Source organism: Marmota flaviventris, chromosome 13 (assembly GCF_047511675.1).
Source record: "Marmota flaviventris isolate mMarFla1 chromosome 13, mMarFla1.hap1, whole genome shotgun sequence".
Taxonomy (NCBI): Eukaryota; Metazoa; Chordata; class Mammalia; order Rodentia; family Sciuridae; genus Marmota; species Marmota flaviventris.
The window spans coordinates 36,113,615-36,134,303 of record NC_092510.1 but is presented as its reverse complement, the minus strand read 5'-3'; the positions used below and the strand labels follow the sequence as shown (position 1 = coordinate 36,134,303).

General features: G+C 41.0%; 1 protein-coding gene across 4 annotated transcripts in view; it reads right to left on the bottom strand.

Moving 5' to 3' along the window:
- LOC114080723 (dedicator of cytokinesis protein 8) overlaps positions 1 to 20,689 on the bottom strand; it is a 220,863-nt gene that overhangs the window by 57,804 nt on the left and 142,370 nt on the right. For all 4 annotated transcript variants that reach the window (XM_034636531.2, XM_071600587.1, XM_034636533.2 and 1 more), the window contains 7 exons: positions 20,360 to 20,529; positions 18,286 to 18,381; positions 15,035 to 15,130; positions 9,595 to 9,744; positions 7,338 to 7,451; positions 3,007 to 3,162; positions 1,230 to 1,369 (listed from right to left, as the gene is read on the bottom strand). In XM_034636531.2, coding sequence (XP_034492422.2) covers positions 1,230 to 1,369; positions 3,007 to 3,162; positions 7,338 to 7,451; positions 9,595 to 9,744; positions 15,035 to 15,130; positions 18,286 to 18,381; positions 20,360 to 20,529 — 922 coding nt within the window. The remainder of the gene's footprint in view (positions 1 to 1,229; positions 1,370 to 3,006; positions 3,163 to 7,337; positions 7,452 to 9,594; positions 9,745 to 15,034; positions 15,131 to 18,285; positions 18,382 to 20,359; positions 20,530 to 20,689) is intronic.

The following is a 20,689-nucleotide window of genomic DNA, read 5'->3' as shown; positions in this document are numbered from 1 at the left end:
TAGAGCAGATTATGCTAAGTGAAGCTAGCCAATCCCTAAAAAACAAATGCCAAATATCTTCTTTGACATAAGGAGAGTAACTAAGAACAGAGTAGGGTGGAAGAGCATGAGAAGAAGATTAACATTAAACAGGGATGAGAGGTGGGAGGGAAAGGGAGAGAGAAGGGAAATTGCATGGAAATGGAAGGAGACCCTCAGAGTTATACAAAAGTACATACAAGAGGAAGTGAGGGGAAAGGGAAAAATAATACAAGGGGGACAAATGAATGTCAGTAGAGGGGGCAGAGAGAGAAGAGGGGAGGGGAGGGGAGGGGAGGGGGGATAGTAGAGGATAGGAAAGGCAGCAGAACACAACAGACACTAGTATGGCAATATGTAAATCAATGGATGTGTAACTGATGTGATTCTGCAATCTGTATATGGGGTAAAAATGGGAGCTCATAACCCACTTGAATCAAAGTGTGAAATATGATATATCAAGAACTATGTAATGTTTTGAACAGCCAACAATAAAAAATTTAAAAAAAATGGCTTTGTTTGGGCTGGGTGTGTAGCTCAGTGGTAGAGCACATGTTTAGCACGCATAAGGCCCTGGGCTCAATCCCCAAACCCCCACCCAACTTCATTCGTTGGGAGCTCATTAAGCAGAGCTTCCTTGGTAAATTCCACTGAATGAATAAACAAGTGACTTTTAAAAAGTCACTTTGTTGCCGGGCGCCGTGGTGCACACCTGTGATCCCAGCCGGCGTGGGAGGCTGAGGCAGGAGGATGGCAAGTTTAAAGTCAGCCTCAGCAAAAGCGAGGGGCTAAGCAACTCTGTCTCTAAATAAAATACAAAATAGGGCTGGTCAAGTGCCTCTGAGTTCAATCCCCAGTACCAAAAAAAAGTCACTTTGTGGTTCTCCTCCCTGTCCATGCCTTTCTACATTCCCATGAGCGCCATTTTTTTTCAAAACAAGGATGCTGTTGGATGGTAGAGTTTTTCACTGAGGACAAGAAGTTGAACTGTTGGGGCTGGGGTTGTAGCTCAGTGGTAGAGCACTTGCGTAGCATGTGAGAGGCCCTGGGTTCGATCCTCTGCACCACACAAATAAATAAAATAAAGGTATTATATCCATCTACAACTATAAAAAATATTTTTTAAAAAAGAAGTTGAACTGTAAACTTTATTATGGAGTATGTTTTTTCCCCTTTTGCATTGTGTTCCATTTTAAATGTCAGAAACATACCCTTCCCCTTCAGCATCCAGTGCGGCAGCCAGTTCTGTAAAGAGGAGCCCAGTGAGAAAGTGCTGCTGGCGGTACTCTGGAGTCAGATCGAACATGCTGGCAATCTTCTGGTCCTGGAAACTGGAGCAGGAGCTTGAGTTCTACAGAAAAGCAAATGACAATTTTATGAGTAATACGAACTGTAATTAGGGGCTGGGGTTGGCTCAGCGGTAGAACACTCGCCTAGCACGTACGAGGCCCTGGGTTCGATCCTCAGCACCACGTAAAAATAAATAAATAAAGGTGTTGTGTCCAACCACAACTAAAAAAATAAATATATATATATATATATATTTTTTTAAAGAAAGAACTGTAATTAAAATAGCCATGGCTAGTATGTATGGAGCGCTTGCTCTGGCCTGGCCTCGTGAGCACTTCTGGTGAAAAGGTCTCACATGACAGGTGAGGAAACAGAGGTATAGCATGGTTACTTTACTTTCCTGTTTCCACAGATGGAGGATTGCCAGCTGGGAAAGATGAAGACGAAGCTCTCAGGGTCTATTGAAAAATGGACAATGCCCCTCCCCCCCTGAAATCCAAGCTGAGGATTAAAATTGCAGGATAAAATGTGTTTAGAGAAATGAGAACTGCATTCAGGCCTGTGGCTATGGCCTGTTTATTCAGCAACACTTCTGAAGATGGCTCAAGCACACTCTCTGAAGTTGAGGGGCCTGGAACCAGAAGAAGTGTCAGGCAGGAAAATGTCAGATTTACCAGTCCAAGACAATGCCTGTTTTGTGTTCTTATCCAGGGAGCCCAGTTACACTTCAGTAAGAGCATCTAAAGAGAACTCCTTCGAGCTCTGGCGAGCCTGGTCACTTCGGAAGTCAGAAATGTTGGGGGAGAGGACCAAGGGCAAGGTGAGCCTAAGGTAGTCTTGGGACCTAGCCTGCAGGGCAGCTGTAGCATAAAGAGGAGACATTTGAAATCGCTCCTTGTCAGTCAGATCTCTCCATTCACATTAATATGGTGGGTATCCAAGATACAGCATGCCATCTGCCATGGAGGACTCAGGTTTTGTTTTCAAATTTGTGTCAATATAAAGGAATATGCAGCAGAAAAAGAACCTAAGATTCAGAAATCTTGTCAGCTTCCCTGAGCTATTAGTTTGTTTTCTGTAAATGGAATGCGACTATAAAACAGCATTTCTTTAAGATTTTTCTAGAGGACATTAGTCCCTTCAGAAATCTATAGGGAACAATGCTTTCCACAGTCAAAATAACTTTGGGAATCACTGTGCATTACACATACTTCCTTGGACATCAACAATTTATACTAACATGCTAAAGGCTCTTGGATGGTCTACTGCCAAAGGAAAAAAAAAAGAAAAAGAAAACAAAACAACAACAACACCTGGTTAACACAAGATTTCCCAAACTTATTTGACTTTGGAATCCTGTATATGCATAATGTAATAACCAGTTAAAATCAGACAAAGGAAGATTTGAGAATCTTCTGTAAGTTTCTTAATTTTCATAAGCTTATGGATTCCTTGCTCTACTTAGCCTTATCAGGAACCCTTGAGCCTAGGAAGAAAACATATTATTTAGCTTATAAATTATTAGTTAAGATAGGACATCTTCAGAGTAGCACACCATCCATATCTGTATCAACTGATTTGGTTTGAATAACTTGATTTTATTTCTAATTAATAAGACCAACATTTGTAGAAAACACATGATTGAATTTAGTTAATTAAATGAAACAGCTTGAATAAATCCTTTAGCTGACTGCTTACCTGGGAAGATATGGAGGGACAAGGAGATGTTGGTGCAGTATCAGCATTCATAAAGAAGAGGTTCAGGTTGAGGTAGTGTTCGTGGCTACAGAGGATTCTCAGGAACTCCAGCCTCATGGAAATGAGCGTTGGAAGGTTATTAAGCTTGGCTGAGAGCTGGAAAGGAAAATGAAAAGAAGAATGAAGTATAAATGGAGTTGAGGGTGACAGACAGTAATATCTTTCCTTCACAGGTTAAGATAATCATTTAATAAAAATTAATCTTATAGGGCAACAGATGGCAAATTCTGCATTACAGGAAGGCCCAATAAGTAAGTTTTTATTCATGACTTTCCCTTAATGATTCTAGCCTATAAGCTGCCCCAAATGAGGCGCCCGTCCCTGATCCCCACTTTGTTGACTTGGCAAGCCCACATTGAACCTAAGCTTGAGGTATGTCTCCGTGTAACAGAAGTAATTTTACCGAAAACCCCACTGTGTCTGAGACACTAAATGAAAGGAGTTGACTTTCCACAGGGCCATGTGAAATGAACGGAATATGACTGGGTGACCTTAAGGCCCCAAGTGTTCTCTTGTAGTTTCTGATTAAAAGCCCCATTGGAAAGTCATCAAACCAGCTCCTTAGAGGAAGGTGTCGAAGTACCTAGGAAAGTATCAACTAACTACAAAAAAAAAAAAAAAAAAAAAAATCAAGGAGTTTGCTCCAAAGTGGGAGAAAAGGAAATGGGGGAGAAAGAAAGGAGCTATAAGGGGTCTTAGGGTAAACCTTTGCTTAAAAAGTAAATCATGAAACAAGCAATGAAAGTAGCCCATGGGGACAGTTTGGAAAACGCCTCCCTCCCTGCTGATGAGCTGAACAGCAGAAGCACCCACAATCAAGGGCAGCTCCCCATAGACAAAGCAGGGTGTGGAGGCTGATGGGCCTTGCACCCTCAGTATTTCATCATGAACACCCTCTTGCCCCAGCAGAGTCGCACAGGGCATCTCATCCTTGCAAATAGACAAGGATGGTCTTCATTCACTTTAAGGGCAATTTTCTGAGCTATGTAATTTAAATCTTCAGCCAGTTTAAGAGAAGTCAGCATGTTGTGGGGGCATTTTACCTATAGACTCAAGCCACAGATATTTTCTCAAAACAGATTAACGCCATTATAATATTTAAAAAAAAATAAAACTTCTGTGTAAGGATAGTGACTAGAATCTGTCTCCTTTCCATGAACACTCCTGCCTGACTTTGGACCAGTGAGGCCTCCAGCAAATGGAACTAATTAGAATTTGGTCACATCTTCTCACTTAAGGTCACTCAAAAAGAGCTGTTGGGTGATCAGAATTTGAAAGTACAAGTATTGTTTAGAAATGAGGAGGGGGGTGCAGTTCCTGACACGTTCTCTCCAGAGGTTGGGGGACCCACAGCGAAGTGTCAGTGACTTTCTTGAGGGATGCGTGTTAACCTAGTGGCACATTGTAAGAGACAAATAATTAAAGAAGCAGATTTATCTGTTGTTAACGACTATTAGTAAGAGACTGATAAGAGACTGATATTACATACTGGTAATATCAGTGACTTCTGAGGCAAGAGGATTGCAAGTTTGAGGACAGCCTGGGAACTTAGAAAGACCCTGTCTGAAAAAGAACGAATGGAAATGTAGCCTAGTGGTAGTGTACCATTGACTGTGACTGAGGGCAGTAACCTTTTGAGGTTACCGTGTGCCACAATGATGCTAGACAATATCTATGGATGTCACTAGCAGACAGAGCAACGAACCATAGTGTTAAAGCCTGATTAAGTCCAATTCAGCCTGACTTTTTTACCCTGAGGAAGCCTCAGTGAAGATTGGTGGTTCCAAATCACAGAAGCGGCAAATGGCACCGCTGGAATTAGAACACAGGTCTCTAGACCCCCAATCTAAGGCTCTTAGGAAGTTGAAACCAAAGAGGAAAAAGGCAGCTAAGATAAAATGGAAGAATTTGAAAGAGAAAGAGAGTGAAGAGAAAAGAAAGGATAGAGTAAAAAGAAATTAAAACATACATTTTTCAGGGTAGGTGGATGTCTACTGTGGATTGTATTTTTTCTTTTTGAAAGGAAAACCAACAACGCACATATAGCAATGTGTGCACAGGGCCTCCGGCTGTGTTCTAGGGTCTCTTTTCTAAACATCAGACTTCAAGTTTTGAAAACAGATTAACTTGTATTCAAAATTCATCCAGTGACCTAGAATTCTGAACACCTGAACAGGAGGACAGAGAGGAATGAAGGATTTCCTCTGTCATCAACTCTGGTGGATCTCATGGTCTGCCGCAGGGCAGGCGAAGCTCTGGGACTCTGACATTGCCTTAGTATTCTCTTCTATCATTCTGCTTCATTACTAGGATGTCCTTTAGAAAATCATGAGCTTTGTTTTGTTTGGAGAAGGATGTTATATAAACAAGCCAAAGATAGTCTCTCTAGACTGGCTCCTGAGTTTTCTATCCTGACTGACACCCAACATATAAGCTCACACCAAACTTGAATTTTTACATATTCCATTATGTGAAAAATAGATCTAACAAGAAGATTTTTAGCCTTTCAGCACCTGACTGCTTTGTAGATCCCAGGAAACCTCACTGGACAGCTGTTTCCTATTGATAAGGTAGAGCCTTGTAATTCCAAGGCACCAAGTGGCTACAGTCCTTTGGACCTCCTCTGACTCAGAGACCCCCCACTGTGCTGCAGAGCCACACCACCTAGATAGGCATGCCTCCTCACCCCACTCTCTCCCCTGGAAGTTTCCTACTCCTTGGAGTGGTTAGTTCCCCTTGTAAGCTCTTGTCCTGGGAAAGACCTTTTCTCTCATGCAACCCTGTCCACATGCCACCCAATGAAGCTTGAGTGCCACTGTTTCTTGTCATTGTATCTTTTTACTCAATCACCCCCCACCATCTCTTGAACTGCTACAAGGGAGAATTCTTTTATTTAAAAAATAAGGAAGTTGAAGATTCATGTAATTTGAAGGACTTAAAGTAACTAAGTTACTAACTGCAAAGATCCAGGTGGCAGGGGAAAGGGGAAAGGAATGATGGTGGAATGAATCTGACATAACTTTCCTATGTAGATGTATGAATATACCACACTGAATCTCACCATTGTGTATATCCACAAGAAATTAATTTAAAAAATAACTATGGGTAAAGGCAGAAAGATCAGTAGAGGGAAGGGAGCAGGGAGTGGGCAGAGAGAAGGGGAAGGAGAGGTAATGGGGTTTGAATTAGAACAAGATGTACTCCATGCTTGTATAATTATGTCAAAATGAATTCTACTGTCATGTATAACTAAAAAGGACCAATTTTAAAAAAAAGCACCAAGTGGCAATGGTGGTGATGGTGGGGGTGATGATGTTTAGAGGTGATGTTGATGGATATGATGATGTTAGTTGAGGTGGTGATGGTGGACATGGTGATGCTGATGGACATGGTGATATTGGTGGAGGTGGTGATGGTGAAGATGGTGGGTATGCAGGAGATGACAATGGTGGCAATCGTGGTGATAGCAGCAATAATGGTGGTAGTGGTTGCTAGAGTAGGAATATGTTAAGAGATGAGTAGCAACGATAGCTATTATTAAATTACCATTGTTAGAGCATTTCACAGGAGACAATGAAAGAAGGAAGAATCACATTAAACATTGGGGGGAGAGGGCAGGGATATGGGGGTAGAAATGATAGTAGAATGAATTGAACATCATTACCCTACTTGCATATATGATTACACAATTTGTGTAACTCTACAACATGTACAACCAAAAAAATGAGAAGTTATACTCCATTTATGTATGATGTGTCAAAATGCATTCGACTATCATGTACAACTAATTAGAACAAATGAAAAATAATAAAAAAAAATATATATATATATGGAAATCACTGAAAACAAAATTGAGAGATAACATTGAAAAACTGTATTTGGATTATAACATATTTGCATTGAGGCTCAGTGAAATTCAATCTATATGATTTCATCAAAATGTCACAACAGCAATTTAATTAATTACCCTAACAGGTACAAAGAGACCTCCTACTTTGAACTAGGCCTGATTAAAGAAAAAAATGCAGTCATGTAATTTCTATTAAATATTAAATTGGAAAAATCAAATCATATCACTAACAAGTTTTGGTTGCCACAGAGGAACTTGCTGACTGGGTTGGAAACACTCCAAGTAAACTAGTGTGTTGGGAGGTGTTCATGGCATAGACTCGAGAAACGTTCCATATTGCCACACTCTCTAACGTGGCCATGAACATAACAAGCAGCACATCGGAGAGGGAAGGCATGAAATAGCTCCCAGAAACTCTCACCTGGTTGCAGTAATGTTTGATCAGGTTAAACACAAAGCCGCGGTCCATGAGTGAGAGAAGGTCGTACAAGAAGAAAGCCAGGCTGATGTTGATCTTTTCTGCCTGTTCATTTTCCTTAAAAACAAACATACAAATAATTTCATGTAAGCCCTGAACATCAGGTCCCTGGTTGGGAACACTGGGAGAGGCAAATCCTATTATATTAGCCATTGTCCCTCTGGTTGCATTGGGTAAACCAGATTAAGTATGAAAAATTGTAGCTAATATAACTTAGCTCTTATCTGATGCTATGACTGTTGGGTTGACTCAGGTGATTTTTTTCCGTGCTGTTAATATTTTGGTGCATTTCCTTCTAGCCACCCTTTTCCCTACATGTGTATTTGTATATCTATAATTGAGCTCCTTCTCTGTTTACAAGGCTGTGATCTGACTTTTTTTTTTCCTCCCCAAGCCATCTGGAAATGTATCACTATCTTCAATGAGACACACATTCTTAATTTGTAAGGATTATTGCAGAAAATCCAGTCAGGATAAAAGAATCAGTTTTTTAAAAGTATTCTTTTTAGTTGTTGATAGACCTTTATTTTATTTACTTATATGTGGTACTGAGAATCGAACCCAGTGCCTTACACATGCCAGGCAAGTGCGCTGCTGCTGAGCCACAACCCCAGCCCCAAGAATCAGTTTTTACCTAATTTTTTTTTTTCTTTTTGGTACTGGGGATTGAACTCAGGGGTACTTAACTACTGAGCCAGCTCTTTTTTGAATTTTATTTAGAGATAGGGTCTCACTGAGTTGCTTAGCGCCTCACTAAATTGCTAAGGCTGGCTTTGAACTCATGATCTTTCTGCCTCAGTTTCTTGAACCACTGGGATTACAGGCACATACCATCATGCCCAGAAACTTTTTTTTTTTTTTTTTTTTCCCAGTTAGGCAGCATTCCCAGCCCAAAAGAGGTTCTAGTCATACTTGGTAAAGTGAATTCTTATATAAATTGGGGCCAGTTTTTTTTTTCTTAATTTTCATTTTCATTTTTTAATCACTTCTCAGTAATAAATTAGAAATTTTACAGTACTTCAGAGTCATCAGGGATGCACCTTCTCATGTTTATGTTATTCATTCTTAGAATGATAAACCAATTTTCTCTGACACTATTGAAAATATAATTTGAAAATATTTTCCTCTTTTTTATGATTTACAGTTTGAAAATTCAGGCCAACCTGACCAATCACTGGGATGGATAGAGAACTAATAAACAGGTTCCCAGAACAACGGTAAGAAATCCTTGAGCTTTCCTGCCATTCCCCACATGGCCATTTCTCTTGAGTAGTTTATATGACTGTCTGAATACCTGGGTATATAATTTCTAGTCTGGACTTTTCTGCAAGCTGTGTGACTTAGAAAATGTGTCAATCCACTGCGCCTTATTTTTATGCCTACCAATATGGAGATACTATTGTTGTTCTAATAAAGTTTGCCATGAAATATAAGCAAATGAAATCTCCTGAGCACTTGATACCATACAAATTCTTAATTTGATATAGGCATTAATAATAAATATTGCTCCTTAACATTTTATAGTTACTTTTAAGTTTTTATTATATATTAAAGATTGAATTCAGGGGCACTTTACCACTGAGCTACAACTTCAGACCTTTTTATTTTTTTATTTTGAGGAAGGATCTTACTAAGTTGCTTAGGGCCTTGCTAACTTGCTAAGGTGGGCCTTGAACTTGTGATCTCCTTGCCTTCGCCTCCCAAGTTTCTGGGATTATAAGTATGTGCCACCACATCTGGTTCATTTTATATATTTTAGCTTTTATTTTGAAATGATTTCAAACTTATAGAAAAGGTACAAGAATAGTACAAAGAACTGTGTATCCTTTAACCAGATTCATTAATACTTGACATCTTATTCTGTCTACACTTATACAGTTTTTTCCCTGATCCATTTGAGACTTGGTTGCAAATATCATGCCCATTTACTCCACAATACTTCAGGTTGTATTTCCTGAGCACAAGAGTGTTTTCTTCCATTGCTACATTGATGCAATGATTTAAATGACTGTGTATATTGTAATCTCCTTACAGTAATCCCCAGCCCCACCCCAGGGTCCAGTCCAGCATAACATGCTGCATTTAATGATAATGTACAGTTGCATTTTAACTACCATTTCAAAATGACCCTTACTTTTCTCTGCTTATGCAAGTAACATGTTTAAGGTAAACAATTTAGAAAGTTAAGAAACACAGTTACCTTCGGAGGTTTCACTAGCAGGGCTGCAATCTCCGAGGTGACCACATTAACAATAGTAGTTATGTCATCTTTGAAGCGGTCAGAAAACCAAGTCCTCCGAAAACTGTCCCGTTTGTCCAGGTTATGTACATACTGGGCCATGCTTTTCACCTACAGAGGGATGGGGGAAATGTCAACATGGAGACTGGTGACCTGCTGCTTGGAAAAATGTGCAAAAGGGGGAGTGACTTGAAGAAAAGCTTTTACACAATGGACTTTTTGACACTGTATCGGTGCCGGTGCTGCCCAGGCTGGCTCTGGACTACAGATGCTTCTGACAGGCGAATGGTTGCCATGGTGGCAGGAGGTAGGAAGGGTGTCCTCTTCTTGACCCCAAGACAGGGGCTCCCTTCTTGCTGCTGACAAAGTTAGGAGCTTCCTTCTTTAGCTCCAGTGTCATAGGACCTGCCTCCTCCGTAGCCTTCATCCTGGAAGGCAGGGTGTGTCTGGGCTCCCATGACCACATAGGCAGGACAATTACAGTGCATGTCACAGGACAGGCAAATCCTGAGATCTTTTCTGCTCCTGGAATCGTGGTAAGGAGAACAAGGGAGAAATGTCCCTCCTATCCTGAGTTTCAAGATGAAATGGGGAACACAGCTTTTCCAAAAACAATTTCATAGTTTACAATCAGGCTCCTTTGTGCTTCTATAAATTTAAGCCATGTTATGGGTTGAATGGAGTTTGTTGGCTAGGTGGAAACTTAACCTCTATTTAGAATATTGCTTCTGATGATAATTCTAGAATTACCTTTTGAGTTCTATAAGTCTAACTTATAGTTCTGTCTCTCTAGTCTGTGCATCAATTGGTGACTGGTGTTACACACGCTCAGTGCCTACCACAACTTAAAATCCAGACTTATTTTTTGGATTTCTTGAGGACAAGAGATTTCTGGGTCAATACACTCTCCTTTGACATCATCAGAGGTTGACTATCATCTTTGTTGGAAGTTGTTGAAGCCATTAGGAACAGTCTGATGGGAAAGACTGGGAGACCTTGTGGATGGGTGCTTATACTCTGAAGTCATTTTCATGAATTTGTCTGTGTTAGTTAAAGAGTCACTGCAAAAGGAACTGGCCCTAGAAGTTGAACTTCCCTTCCTGAGAACTGGATGGGAGAAATTTTATGCACAAACAGTAGATTTCTGTCTCTCAGAAAGCAGGATGCTTGATTTTTGCTAGCACTGAGACAAAGACAGAAGGCAAAAGAAGAAGAGAAAAACAGAGAGGTAGTCTTCATATATTGCATGTTTTCAGATAATGCTGAGACCAGTTTGGGGAAGAACTAAGCATATAAAATTGAGTGTAAGAATCAGGGTTTCTCCCCACCACAGGGGTCTGTTTGGTCTAGGACCCATAGACATGTCCATAGCCCAGGAAGCCCCACATACGTAGCTGGTGAGGGACTTGAATGACGGTGGGAACCGGATGCCATTTTTGTCTGATTAAAGCACCTCTCTCACTGCACTCCCAACCAAGGACCTAGGAAAACAAGGCCTTTTTGTTTGAGTGACCCCGATCCTGATTCCCTGCTGACTAACCCACCCCAGTACCAGGCTTTTAGAGCTCATTGCTGCATTTGGCTCCTTCCTGCTGAGTTTGGCCATCCTACAACCAAATAAATAATTCTCACAATACTGTGCTTCCAAATAATGGCCTATATCCAGGCTGTCGACACCTGCCAGCTACTGTGTCCCTGGTCTTCAGAGAAGAACACACAGCAGAAATACTAGTGGATGTGTGGCTCATTATTTGTAGGGTGAGGTGAAACAGCAAAGTCTTTTCTCTCATATTGGCCTCTGCAGCCCATTCAAAGTAGGGGTAGCTTTCAAGAACTCCTTAATGCAGGACTTCATGTCCTCAGTGAGTAAACTAGGTCACCCATTTACCTCTGGGTCTCCAAGGTCTGGCTCAGCAGTTCCCAGAAGCACAGGGGCTTATTCATTAGCCAAGTGTGAAATTCACCCAAGGGTTGTATTCAACAGCTCTCTTGACAAAGTGGTTGTTCATTAGTGCTTGGCCATCAACACAAACCGAAGGGTGTTAAACTGCCCAGGTTGTTGGCTAAGCCCAAGGAAGTTGTTGTTTCTTTCTCATCAAGATCCTTGGGTAAAAAACTGGGATTTTAGTAACTTCCCAGGCATTGGTCAGGTAATCCATAACAACACATGGAGGACTGGGTGCCCTGAGATTAATTTTCTTGCAAAGTCTTCTTTGGACACTAAGAGTTTCCATTTGCCTCTGTTACAGTCCTCAGCTAAATTTCTACCTCTGAATGCTGGGAAGATGTCCCTATGTATTGCATTATTTGGGCCCCCAACCCTTTCTTTGGCTGCTGGTTGGAGTTGGCAATGGGAGGTATTAGCAGGGGACCAGGGTGTGGAAGAACAGAGGGGTTTGGGTGGTTAGCCACTCCTCCTGCCCTAATCCCTGCCATAGTGTGGTTCTGGCGGTGGCAATATTTTCCTAAGGTTCCACTTCCTGTTGTATGGACCTTCTTCTCTGCCTCCAGCTTTCTCCAGGCCCCAGTTACATTGTTCCCTACTCTTCATGCTTTACAGCTAGGATAGATAAAGTCTTCCAGCAGCTGCTGCTCCCGTATGCCTCACCAATCCTTATTGACTCCTGTAACCATGTGTATTCCTCAGGCAGAGGCCTTTTGATAAATGCTTTTCAGTTAATCCTGTTGAGTCCTATTCAATTCTGTCCTGCTAGAACCCTGACAGGGTATAGCCTGCAGAGTCCTGTGTAACTGCTGCCTTGGTTGATCTCCAAGTTGACCAACCCCATTAGAGTGTTTAAACTTGCACTTTTGTTCCCAACTACTTCATCTGCTTAGCATCAGGGGCTCGCTGGAGGCAAGGAGGGCTATTTGCTTTACTTTTTGCTCTCTCTTTGAGGTCCACCAAGTCCTAGTAAATAGATGTGTGAGATCAAGAGCAGTTTTCAACTTTTCAATGGTTCTTAGCTCCCTGCAGTTAGGGGCAGTGAAGCAGTACTGCTGAAGCCTCTGGAGACTCTCTTTATGGCTACTATCCTTCCTCTAACCATGTCTGTATTTTGGGAATAGTAAAAACCCCTGCCTCAAAGGTTGCTTGAGGATTAAATGAGATAATGCTTCAAAATGCTTAAAACAGCACCTGGCACATTATATATATAGTAAGATGACTAGTATACTTTGGATGCTATTGTTTTTTTCTTCCTCGAGATGTCAGCTGTTACTGGGGTTATATGAAGGAGATATCATTACACCTGAAGAGAATGCAAATTGGCCTTCAAAACAGAGCTCTAAGGTGCCTTGTGGAACCACTCAGGCTTAGCAATACTGAGTTCGTGATTACTAGGTATGAAATAACAATGTAGCTCTGCATTAAAGTCGGCTGACTCCTAAAGGCAAAGGGTTTCCATGTTATCAATACATTAGCCTAAGAAGATGGTTTGTAAGGTTGGGCTTCCCAAAGGGGCAAAGTGGTAGAAGAAAGGAATCTGGACTTCAGAGTTGGAGAACTGAGGCTTTGTACCTCACTGGCAGAGCAGCTAGCAATTCCCTACTCAGCCTTGGTATGTGCTATGGGGATAACCACTACTCTCTCACCCAAATTTTATTTTTATTTATTTATTTATTTTGTGGTGCTAGGGATCAAACCCAGGGCCTCAAGCATGCTAGACAAGTACTCTAACACTGAGCTACACCCCCAGCCTTCTCACAGGGGTTTAATAAGGTTGCGAGGATGAGTTAAAGAGTCCCTAGAGCTGCTATTAGAATGCTTACATAGCAGAGCTTGAGATACACTGTCCAAGGGACTTGGTTACCCGGTCAAACAACTATAGTGCTTTGTAGCATGTAAGTATTAGATAATATCTAAAAATGGATTAGGTGAAGTGTGCTTCAAGTGTAGGAGTAATACAACCATCTTTAAGTTGGAATGCTGTTTTGTTCGAGACTTTTTTCTATGAGACTCTCCAAGATATCAAATTTAGTTTTTGCTTCATGCTTTTTTTTTTTTTTTTAACTGCAATTTTGACAGTCGAACTCAGGATAATTTGTATAAATTGTTTAGATGGATCATAACCCACGTGAATCCTCTTTATGGAGAAGCTTGATGGTGGGTGAGGTAGGTAAGTAAGAGCAGGATATACAGGTCCTAGAGTGTTGATTTTAATACTTCTCATGCCTCAAGAAAAAAGAGGGGAGTAGTTTGTGACCATCCATTTCTTCCAGAACTTACGTCCCACTGCTGGCAGTCTTGTCCCAGGACTTGTGAGCTGCAGCCACTCACTTTAACCAGCTTAGCTTGGAGAATGCAAAATGCTTGTGCTGGCTGGGTACACATTTCAAAGACTTCAGTTTTATTTAGGACTTACAGAGCAGAGGTGATGTGAATCTGTGGATTGTAGGTGTGCTTAGAAGCCACTTGGTAGGACAGGCAACTGAACACCACTGCCTCCTGATTTTATTTAGTAGTTCTAGAAAAAAGCTCAAGAATCTGCTTTATTTTAACCAAGCACCCCCAAGTGATCCTGTTGGCAGGGATCTGGGGTAGTGCTGGCGCAAGAGATAGGAGAATGAAGAAGACAGACCCCAATTCTAGAAATCTAGTAGGTGAGCCAAAAAAGAAAAAAGAAGAAATTACAAATTGGGTTAGGTGATAAGTAGAGATAAATAGGGTGTTTAAAAGGAGAATGATAAAAAAAGAATTACATTACAATATAAGGTGGTCAGAAAAGGGCTACTGGAGGTGGTGATATTTATGCTGAAGCCTAAAGAAAACACAGTGTATGTTTGTTGGGGATCGGGCAGGGAGTGAAAGGTAGGAACTAGTGAGAGAACTTGAAACTTTGAGGCTGAAAAAGAACTTAATACCTTCCAAGAACTACAAGAGTAACCATGTGGCTGGATGAGGGGGGAATATGGAATGAGATGAAGTGAGAAATGGAGGAAAAGAGCAGAGTCATACAAGGGCTTTTTAGTCATGATAAGTATTTATGCTTTTTTTTTGCCAGTACATTGCAACTTGCTAAAGGGGTTTGAAGAGAGGAGTGACACTGTTTAATGGTGGCTCTCCTGTGTAGGATGGATGGGCTGAGGGCAAAGGTGGATAGAGGGGGGAGAAAGAGGAAGTTACTTCAAGAGGCACGTGAACAAGGACAGTGGCTTGGCAGGTGGGGAACAGGATGAGATGCTATGGGTTAGAGGCAGATTTTCAAAGTAGAATCCATGCGATTCTATGGAAGATAGATGAAGAGGTGAGAGGAGTCATACTTTAAGGAATAACCCTAGGTTTTCAGTAGGAACAACTAGGTGAACAAGGTGTCAGTTCCTGATATGGAAAGCATCACTGTCTTTCTGCCATGTTCTCTTCTTGCCCTGTAGAACATAGATATGAACATGCGAGACTCACCAGAAGTTCAAAGAAGAACCAAGCATACTTGAAGACAGTTTCTCTCACCATCCCAGTGCTGACCACCATCTGCAGGGCAAGCTCCTCGTGGAAATGCTGACAACAGTTGGGAAAACCAAGCTGTGATGACAGGACTCACCAACACCCCTCTTCTTCTTTCCCAATTTAATAGCCTGTTAGTTCCTGAAGCATATATCCTAGATGTCCTAGGCCATAGGCAGTGAACAGCAAAGACAGTGCTGACATAACCCGAGGTGAGGTTGATACTGTGCAGGAGAGCTAGGTTTGAAGGAACAGACTCAGCATGTGAGTGAAACTGTGACCTACAGGGGAAGCACTCCAAGGTAGCAGTTGAAATTGGAGGCATGGAGTACAAAGAGATGAGTGGTTTGCCTGGGGCGAGTTTGACCATGTGCAAACCATTCCTCTCTTTGTATTCAATTTTCTCATCTATAAAATCAGCTGATAGGTAGCAACAGTTCTCAAATTTGGATATATAATAGCATCCCCTGGTGACTTTGATAAATAAAACACGCAGATGGCTGGACATCACTCTTGGAGATGCTAGGTCTGGGGCAGGGTCTGAGAATTTGCATTTCTACCAAGTTTCCAGGGGACACTGATGCTGCTGGTCCAGTCATAGTTTGGGGACCACCATCTAGAGGGTATGTAAACTCCCTTCCTGATTGGATAATTTTCCTTTGCATACTCCCATGATGGCTTTATGTAGGAAATGTGATTGGATGGGTTCATGAGAAGAGGGACATGGTGGTAGCTGGAACCTGCAAACTTGACATTCCTTCCCAGAGCCAGAAGCTTGGAACATCCCTCAGCTCCACTTTATGTCTTCACTTCCCTTCAAGCCCTGTCTGCTCCATAGCAAATGGAGCAGAATTTTACCTTTCCCATCTTTCCCATTCTTCAACTTCTCTGGATATTTAATAATATTCTTTTGTTTTTAATTTTTCATTGTGGATAGACACAATATCTTTATTTAATTTATTTTTATTGAGGCTCAAACTCAGTGCCTCACACAGACTAGGCAAGCACTCCACCACTGAGCCACAACTCCAGCCCCTTAATAATATTCTTGACAGTAGTTTCAATGGGGAAGCAGTTTAGGACTCAAGGTTGAACTACAAAATTCATCGTAGCTGACTTAGTCTTACACTGGAAAGTCCTGCATCTTGGAGACCCCATTAGTTCTGGGAAAACCCTAACTAAAGGCAAAAGCAGTATCTGGGAATTTTCTGTGGCTTCCATTCATCTTATACCTACAGAACCTAGAATAAATATAGATGAACTAGCTCATTTTTTTTTGTATTGTTTAGTGGTTTAGAAAGTTAAAACTATTTGAAGACCCTAATATCACATCCTGATGTGGAGTTAAGTTTTAAAATCAGCCTAAAGCAAAAATTGATTATATAAGATCACATTCAACAATCCTTTAAATTACCCATAGGATACAGTATGCATGCAAGCAATTTACTAATTCTTATGAATATTAAAATTTTGAGAGCTACTTAGCTAAACTAAAAGGAGACAAATGGAAAATTTCTGTGCGGACATTTGTGTGATCTAACTGATTCCATCCCCGTTTGGTTCAGCTCATCAGGTGGTCTCACTTTATTTTGCAAGTTAGTCAGAGTTTAATAATCTTCATACATGTGAACACATTTGTTTGCTGTTTAGGGTCTTAAGTGAGGCTCTGCCATCTGGGAGAGGTGTGGGGTTGAGTGGTAGGTCTAGCAGGTGGTCAACTGTGCGCGCAATATAACTTGGCCACACCTCGATCTTCCCATGGTGGGAAAGAGACTTTCCACCAACATCAGAATTAGCCTCTGTAAAATAGGTCAGTTTGACTACCAGAGTCTTATGGCAGGAAGAGATTAGACAAGGATAAGCTGCTTCTTAAAGTAATTTATGAAGCTTGCTGCTTACTGGGCGGCATTATCACAAGAACACCTTGCTCTAGACATTAGATAAAATAACCAAGTCGCAAAACCCTGTTTGCTGAGCTATTAAGGAAACACATTGGCTAAACTTCCCCCTGCAATGAAACAATTCTCTTCTGGTCATTTCAGGTCAAAAGAAGGCAACTGCAAAACCAAACAGGACACGCTACAAGGAAGTCAGGGTGTAGGCAAATGTTTTTTTTTTTAAGAAGGGAGATGGTACTTGTAACCAGTCACTGAGAAGGGGCTATGACAGCTAATGCTAACGTTTAGGGTAGATGACAAATTTTTAGCCTAAGAACATCTTTCACTTTTCCTTTTATAATTAACTCCTGGTACCTCTCCCTAACATATAGGGCCTGGACTACTGCAAAGTTTTCAGCACTAGGTCCTACAGTGTCTCTGATTCATCTTTCCTCCAGTCCAAAGAAAGCTGTGCTGAGGCTCATTCCCTCCTTGCCTGTTTAACAAACTTTCCCCTGTGGCATTAGCTGTTGCAAGAGGCTTTCTTTGCAATTAGCATATTCACATTTTAATTAGAGTCTTGAAAGACACTATAGACCTTAAGAAGTTACCATAATGGTGAGACTCTTGGGTGCCTAGCTCAGGGGAAAACTTGTCAGAAGGCTGGCTTGACAGAAAGCTTTTGAACACACCCCACCCCCCACGCCTCTCTTAAACTACCCTGGCTTTGGCTATGATTAAGGAATTCTTTTGGTTTAAGAATTCTACATCTTGTAAAGTTTCTGAACTCAGAGATAAGGCTGATTATAGAGAATTATGAGGAAGCATTTCATATCACTTTAAATAGTATTGAAATAATTGTATTTAATTACTGCCATTCATTTTTGTCATGGATGAATTATCCCTAGCTCATCTTTCACTAAAAAAGCAGCTAATGCAATGAGTCTCAAAGTGTCATCCCTGTAATAGCATTAGCTGGGAACTTGTTAGAAATGCAAATTCTTTAGCCCTAGCTTGGATCTATTGAATCAGAAACTCAGGGGGTAGGATCTAGTAATCAGTTTTAAGAAGCATTCCAGGTAATTCTAATGCATGGTTAAGTTGGAGAATTGTTGTTCATGGACAGTTAGGTGATTAAAAAATGAAGGGTAAGGAATAAGGTTGTAAGTGTGAGTGTGTGTGTGTGTGTGTGTGTGTGTGTGTTGTATTTTAGTATGTTAGCTGGGCAGGGACAATACTGGAGAGTACTTTGATAGTGTCTATTTCCAATCATAATGCAGGGTCCAGACCAGTCCTTCCTTGTCCTGGAATTATCTCCAAATTGCTCAGTACCTTTTTGCTGGCTGGCCTTGGGGCTGCAGTTGAACCTGGAACATCATTATTGCCAGAGCAATAATAAGACATCCTGCTGCAGTTGCGATCAGCAATCTGAAACACACAAACAATGACTCAACAGTCAGCTAACTTACACTGACACCCTGGGTGAGTGAGCCTGGAAATCACCATCTCAAAATTCTCCTCCCTCCCTCCCTCTCCCTCCCTACCTTCCTTCCCTACTGGAGATTGAATCCAGAGGTGCTTAACCACTGAACCACACCCCTAGCCCTTCTTATTTTTATTTTGAGACAGGCAGGATCTCACTAAGTTGCTGAGGCTGGCCTCAAACTTGTGATCTTCTTGCCTCAGCCTCCCAAGTGGCAGGGATTACAGGTGTACACTACTCTACTAGGCTCAGAATTGATTTTTAAGACATTTCTTACTTTTTTCTACTTACAAAGGTAAAATACTTTGTCAAAACAAAGTAAAGAAGGTAAATTCACACCTAATTTCACTTGTTCCTAAGTTAATCACCATAATAATTTGGTGTTTAGCATCCTATAGCTAAAAACTAGTTAGAATCAGTTACTGAATAGTTCCTTTAACATTCTGTGACTTTATTGGGAAAACAGAAACAATGTGAGAACAGTGCCCCTCTGTGGTTTAGCATGGTACTGTACTTAGTCCCCTAAGCACTAATAAATTGCCAAAAACCACTTCTGAAAGGGTCATGCTTTATTCTTTTGGTTAGACAAAAATTTTTCTTTTGTTTTTTTTTAATTGATGTGTAATAAATATCCATATTTATGAGGTTCAGTATGAAGTTTCTACACGGGTATGGTAATCAAGTCAGGGTGTTTAGCATATTCACCACCTCATATATTTATCATTTCTGTGTGGTAAGAACTCTCAGAGGTCTGGGGTTGTGGCTCAGTAGTAGAGGGCTTGCCTAGCATGTGTGAGGCTCTGGGTTCAATTCTCAGCACCACATATAAACAAATAAATAAAGGTCCATCAATAACTAATAAAAATATATATTTTTTTTAAAAAAAGAGAACTCTCAGAATTCTCTCTTCTACCTATTTTGAAATATTCAATACAATGCTGTTAACCATGGCACTCTCTGAAACCCTAGAACTTCTGCTTTCTATTTGTAGCTTTGCAAATGCCTGTGTGTGTGTGTGTGTGTGTGTGTTTTACTAGGGATTGAACCCAGGGCTTTGTGCATGCAAGACAAGCACTCTACCAACTGAACTATGTTCCCAGCCCTGTAAATGCCTTTAAAAATTTTTTTAAACTAGAATTTGGAGAAATAACATAAAAGCAGCTGTTTAAGGCCCATTGTGTCGGTCAGATACTTAATGCTCGACTTGAGTGATTAACCTTCATTTCTTTTGAACTGATGGATTCCATTTTGAAAGATGTAGCAGCAAGACTGTCATTTAAAGATCTGCTCAGAATCAGTTAACAGTGGTAGGAGACTGTCAGAGCATTAGCTGGTTTAGCCACACAGAAATAGTGAATAACATGAATTTTATTTTCCAGCATTGGGTCTTGGTGCTGACATACCCTGCAGTGTGGTCCTATGCAAGTCACCTGCCCTTGGCCTCTGTCCTCCCCCTGCAGAGGTCTTAACCTCTGGCTGAACTTAAGAATCATTTATGGCTCTTTTAAAACATTGCACTCCCAGAGATTCTGATGATCAATAGGTTGAACCAATTTATTGATATTCTATCCTTTAGACTCACAAAATCAACCCAGGGATGTGCTGAAGTTGGCTCAGCAGTTTCTGAGAGGTGATTAATAAATTTTCGGATTTTTTTGAGCCAGTTGTGAAAGGACATTATTTAAAAATTAAATTATATAAGCTTACATTTAAATAAGTTATATTAAAAGCAAAGATAAATCTGTACAATGTGATATCCTGGATTTATCTTAGAATATACACATGACATTAACAGAAAACCTGATGAAGCTCGGTTTTAGTTAATAGTAATGTACCAGTGTTAATGTCTTAGTTTTTCACATGAACCATACCGTACAAGGCATTATACACATTAAAAGAAACAGGGTTTGCCATCTTCCCTACCTTTGAAGACATGATGTTCTTAACTTCCTCGTCAGCTTCAGAGTGTGTCCCTGCCAGGTCTGGGTTGCTGCTGCTCATCACCCGGGCCTGCAGCAGCTTTGAGTTCACAGCAGCAGCAGACGTGCGTCCATATGTGTGGTAGCGAGGGTCGGGGAGGGCAGTGGTGCCACCTGTGTCCCACCAGGCAGAGACATGTCAACAGAGGACCAGAGTCACTTACAGACCTTGAGAAGGAACTGAAGAGGGATAGGGCAGATAGAGGAATGAAAACCTACCAGATCAAGCCTTGAACTTAGTCTCTTCATCAAAACTTGGGGGGTGGGCACTGTT